At 42.8% G+C, this 6,000-nt stretch overlaps 1 protein-coding gene across 1 annotated transcript in view; it reads right to left on the reverse strand.

Annotated features, from left to right (window-relative positions):
* LOC130589253 (E3 ubiquitin-protein ligase Rnf220-like) overlaps positions 1–1,858 on the reverse strand; it is a 155,334-nt gene extending 153,476 nt beyond the window's left edge. The window contains exon 1 of the mRNA XM_057390516.1: positions 1,156–1,858. Coding sequence (XP_057246499.1) covers positions 1,156–1,780 — 625 coding nt within the window. The 5' untranslated portion in view covers positions 1,781–1,858. The remainder of the gene's footprint in view (positions 1–1,155) is intronic.
* Positions 1,859–6,000: the final 4,142 nt, after the last annotated feature.

The raw sequence follows: 6,000 nt of genomic DNA on the forward strand, positions 1-6,000 counted from the left end.
TTTAGCGTCGGTAAGTTAGCACAGTGCCTAATTCAAGGAGACAGCCTGAGGAAGCAGTGCCGACAGGGGAGAGAGAGCCACAATGTCTCTATTACTCTCCTCGGTATCATAAAGGGCAGAAGAAAAATCACATGTGAAAGGGAGAGAAAGCAATGGTGCAGTGGATTTTTGTTTAAAAGAAAAGTTGTAACWGTAACAACAACAATAATAAAATTGTTTTCTTTGAATAAAATTCAACAGAACAAAGAAGCCCAYGTGAAAAGCAAACCACTCACTCCTTGATTACATGTTTGGGCTTACAGGAAAACTGTAATCATAAGTTAGCACTCTTCCTTGGGGCACCACGCTCTGCTACCCCCAGACCACTCCCCATCATGGGTCACCTCCCAGCTCTGCAAACCTGGAAGCCTGCCCTTCATGAAGGACAGCTCTGTCCCTCTTTGTAGGCAACACCACAAGGGACAAGGTGATGGGGGAACAGGGAGTTACAGTCAGGAACAAATGGACTATGTTCCTTCAGTCCAATCACTGGCCTGCAAAAGGGCACATCACCTTTCAGTGGGCACCAAAATGGGGGAAACACTCAGAGAAAGCACACGATGCAACAGCTTACTGAACTGTGAGAACAATTTAGATTTGTCTTAAAGAGGGAGCTCAGTGGCCAAAAATATTCTTGACTTTATCAGAGGAAAAGATAGGTTTTTCCTAACCTAAGGCATGAATCCTGACAGTTGGTTATGTATTTGCTCTAAGAATGGTGTGCATGAAGAAAAGGTCAGAAAGAAACACCTAAAGAAGCAGAGGACACATGCTTGCTGYAAGCTTTGGGAAAGTTTCTGGCTACACATTCCAACTGCATCCCTGTTTACACACATATATGTGCCAGCACCTATAGCCTCACACTGGTGCATGGACAGTTTTCTGCATGGCCAACATTGCCTTTCCAGCTGTGTGCTGGAAGAAAAGTTCCCTTTAAAAGCACCTCACCTTAAAATCTGTCAATGTGCTTTTGGAAGAACAAGGCAATATTGCATGGCTGAGTTCAGCAGCCTTGCCTCTGCCTCCAGCAAGTTTCACAGCACTGCAGGACAATCACCTGTTGAGTATCTCAACAATGCACAATTAAAGAATCACTAAGTCAGCAGAGGTACTTACATCTGTCACTTCGGTCTTCGGGACTGGATGAGGTCTCACGGTCAGAAATGAGGCCAGAAACGGCAAAGATCTTCTTCCCTGTATCATCAACTTTGAGGGAGCCAGGGGAGCTGGAGGGGAGCTGGGTGCCAAACTCGTACTCCTTCCCATCAGTGTCCGAGAAGCGCAGATGGGGTGAGTCAGTGTCATGGCAGTTTTTCAGGCGCTTGGCCGGTGTAAAGGCTGACTGGTAGCTCTCCCGGTCTTCCGTAGATGCAAAGGGGCGGAAAGCCCCAACACCGCTGTGGTTCAACATACTGATCGGGGTGCAGTCCAGGTTAGGGGGTGCAAACTGGGGGTGGAGGTGAAGCAAGGAGGGAGGAAAGTCACGGTTTGCGAATGCTCCCGGCACCCCGCCTTGGCGGTGATACATGGAGGCAAAAGTATATGAGCCATTGGTAAAGGGAATGTGCACGTCCTTATCTGCTGACACGGGGACCCCAAAAGGCCTCGGCTGCTGGCAGGGAATGGAAGCATCACGGCTGGCTTCGGCAGTGGAGGCGAGAACCATCAGTGCTGGGGAGGCCAGTGGGTTGGGGAGATAGGGTGAGTTCTCCATCTTGAACGCTGCCCGGTGTAAGTCCATCGGAGCCTCTTTTCTCAGCAGGATCACAAGCAGAATAATCTTCCCTGGAAGGAAAGCAAAGCGATGCCTAGGAGTGGAGTGGGGAAAATTACTGGAGCATCAYCACCCTTCAAACACTGCAAGGAAACAGAAAGGGAAAGAAAACACAACCAATTAGGTTTCTGCTCTCATTTCTCTTGGATGCTCCAGCAGCAGGGTGGCCACATGTGTTACAAGCCACTAGCCGGAGATACGCCACTGTTCTCATTCGAGAAAATCARTAGACAACTTCACACACTACTGGAGTCAGCCCTGGCCCTCCAGGTTAAAGGGTATCATCCAGTGCAGATGAGTGAAAGGCAAACCAAAYATAATGACATGCAGATTTAATAATGCACTAATAAAAAATGTTCAGTCTAAAATTAACATAGTAACTCCAAATTATAATTGGAATTTTATACGRCAAGTGGCACGCATATGTAACTGCAATAAACTTAAGAAAGCCCACACATACACACACACACACACACCACAATTTGCTTGGGGGTTGTGGGTGTAGAACCAAGATAAAAATATCCATTGGACATAGTTACCCAAATCAGCCAGCACACATGCTTATGCTGTACACGATGCTTGAGATGTACATAACTGACATGTAATTTCTTTTGCCCTCACAGTACATATGGGTAGATGTGTACTTGCACACACAGTACTTGATACCATCATACATATGTATATACACCATTGGAATGTAGGAATGTGGCTGTGTAACACAAAAACACCCACGCATGCACACACGGTCCCTGTGAGCCAAAGGAGAAGAGACTTCCCCAGTAAAATGCCTGGCGTCTCTGACAATATTTAAAATCTAATGGGTGCTTCTGCCATCTGATCTCTGCAAGCATCTGCCTTTCGGGTCGGGGACAAGAGAGGATGGATCAGTAATTTTAGTTCCTAATGCACTGACTCTTAAGTAGATTTGTAAACTGCCCTGGATGTGCCATTAACATTTAGAGGAAAATGTTAACAAAATTTCTGCCTCGCATCTTGCTGAGCCTCCCAGGTTGGCTGCAGCCACCCACCCAGTTACAACCCCCACCCAGGGTGAAAGAAGAGAAAATCTTTCTTTCTGTATCTCCCCCAGTTTGCAGTGCCTTTTTGTGTTGTTATTTTCTTCCCCAATCAATCTCACGCCTTTTCTTTTAAGCTTCCGCCGCCTGCCATTCAGGCCCCACAACCCAGCTTAAAATACAAGGACTATAACTTTGAAACAATATACTAGCCGCTGGAGCTCAAAGGGCCAGAAAAATCATATAATAATAAAAAGCTGTTACAAATTGTGCCTCTTAAATCCAGAGGGTCAAACATCTCAAATAAAACTTAGTGAAAGAGTGTCTCCCTAATGGAGTGCCTTTTGTACTCCATGAATGAGGGAGCCTAGGTTAACAAAGTGTATGAAATCCAGTCTGGGGCTTTAATGCAGTTCAGTGATAGCATTTCCTCTCTCCCATCCTGTACCCAGCCGCTCTACTGACTATTATGAATTGTGAAGATGAGTGGACATCATCTCTCTGCTTCCTCATTTGGCACCCATCCTTACAGACATCATTGCTAAATTACCAGATTATGTATCTCACATTAACGGATTTGCTCTCTTCCAAATTTTAAATAACTTTCTCGTTGAGTTCTTGCCACAGAGAGMGAGGGGGAGAGGAAGAGTGAGGGATGCCAAGGGCATCCTGGTCAGCACTGCAGTCCTGAGTACACTTGCTCTGCTGCTTCACATGAGGCTGATCAAAAACTGGGGGTCAGCGAATGGCAGCCACTGGCAAACTTAGAGTTGTTGGGGGCTGATATTACCATGTAAATATAAATACATATATATATATATATATATATATATATACACACACACACGATTATATATCCAAAGAGATGAATGCAAATAAGTCACTATTGTCAGAAACAAACGATCATTAACATGGAAGCAAAACTGAGCAATCATAGAAAAACACAGATTTCCAGGGAAGAAAAAAAAGGCAACCACCTCTGCCTGCTTTTCTATTTTTACTTGTGCTTTCACACCATTACGTTAAATGTATTTCATAAATTAGTAATCTGGCCGCAACACTTGACACTCCTGTAGGATACTGTGAATCACTATGGCCGTTTATTCGTTTGCAAACTTCATTACACCAGGAATAAATCAACACATTACAATATCTCAGCCAGCCAAATTTAATTTTTTTTCAGYTCCCACTTCCTTTTTCGTTCTCTCTTGCTCCCTTCTCACCAGCACCTCCCCACCCCCAGCAACACGGACAGATTRGGCTGCGGCGGACCAGTCATTATGAAAATCTATCGTTAATACACTCCCAATGTCAAAATGTCACAGGTTTAAATACAGAACCCCAAAATAAGAAAACTAACTGACCTTCTTAATTAAAAAAATATGGATTGCAGGGTAATCAGCTGGAGGGAACATTTGGGTGCTGGGAAGGCAGTGGGCACAGGTGGAGTGAGGAGCTGCTACTTTTCTGCCTCTATGCTGATTTTTTTTAATTTAGCACCTCGTGCAAATCCAGATTAAAATAACTCCAGCTATTGATCTGAGCAGTGGAATTGACATTAATTTTAGTTCACTTCTCACTTTGCAAAGGGATCAATAGGAAGTAATAACAGCTGACATCCCCGCTGAAAGGAGGAGAAAAGACGGGCTAGAGACAGAAATCGAAAAGCAACCAAATAAATCAGCAGCTACTTTTCCACGGCATCAGACAAACTCCAAACAGATTGCAAAAAGTCTTTGTTGAATTAACTAAACAAGGAGTAGAGGGAGGAGGGTGGAGATCAATCTAGGAAACTACATAAACTGTCTACCAAGTATGAAGGTTAGACAGACATACTGAAAACTAACTCTGATTTTTTTATTATTATTTTTTTTCATGGCTACCTATATGCATAGTTATTGGCTTTTGGAGCTACCCTCTTTAAAGTGTACACAAATAACCTGTGTAATCGTTTATGTTCCTAATAACAAGGCTAAACACGCCACAACCAAGGCAAATTGAATCAAGAACCTTTAGCTCTGAACCATAAAAAAAAAATCTCTCACCAAGAAACAAGTAGTAATCAGTTCTCTCTGGCTCAGTTTTGAATCCTCTGCTTACGAAGGTTGTAGCACTGTGCTGCATTAGTTAAGAGGAAAGTCTGATAAAAGTAGGAGAAGCCATGACAGAGCTGCATTTATTAGGCATCACAAACACCCACCAAGCGGAGAAAACAGCAGTGACCACTAGTTATAAGTGTAAAACTCGCTTGCTAATCAGTCTGCAAAGAAACGCGCTCATATGCAAGCACATGCACACCCCATACACAGCCACCAGATCTGCAAATCTTTTACTAAATGTTACTCTGAGTTCCTATTACTAAATCACCTCTCTGCTATCGATTAAAATAAATAAAACACACCACTCTGGTTTCTACAACAGGTTGCATTTTTGTGGTCTCTCAACCATTTCCAAATGCCAGAGATTAAAGTAATGGGGCAAATTAACATCTTTCTCCCTCCAGAAAAAAAAAAGTTTTCTTGGGGAAAAAAAAAATTAATTAACAAGCTATAGGGGAGGAAAAAAGATTAAAACATTTAGAAATCCAGGAAAATTGATGATGCATATAAATTAGGAAATACTTAGAAAAAAAAAATCATGATATCCATTTACATTAAAAAGTTTTTTCCCCATAAATGTCAAGTAGGAATTTAGAAATATGCTTCTGCACAGAAAAGCCAAAGATTATAAAACAAAATAATGCCAGCTGTTTGGGGATTTAAGTGCTCAAATGGATTATATATTTGAACCAAACTGGATTTCCTTATAATAAATAAAACAAATGCAAGCTCGAAAGCCAACAAAGGAGAGCTCTCATCACTGGATTAAGATACAAAGGAAAAACAGTTAATTTTTTTTTTCTCCAACGCGTGAAATATGCCAACTGCAGCCGCACAACCGGACAGCTGCTGTGGAAACCAGTTTAAGGGGGAAACGAAAAAAATTAGGAGCGCGGTGAGCGGAGGAAGCGGCGGCCGGGCCGGCCGCAGTGGCCCTGGTCCCGATGCCGGCCCTGGACTGCGCCCCGCTTGTGTTTGGTTGTTGACTTCTTCTTTAAAAAAATTTTAAAAATTAAAAAAATAAACCTTAAAAAAAAAAAAAAAAAAAAAAGAGAAGGCAGTATTTTCTCTG

Source organism: Malurus melanocephalus, unplaced genomic scaffold, assembly GCF_030028575.1.
Source record: "Malurus melanocephalus ecotype Western Australia unplaced genomic scaffold, MMel_1.1 scaffold_28, whole genome shotgun sequence".
In the NCBI taxonomy this organism is placed as follows: domain Eukaryota; kingdom Metazoa; phylum Chordata; class Aves; order Passeriformes; family Maluridae; genus Malurus; species Malurus melanocephalus.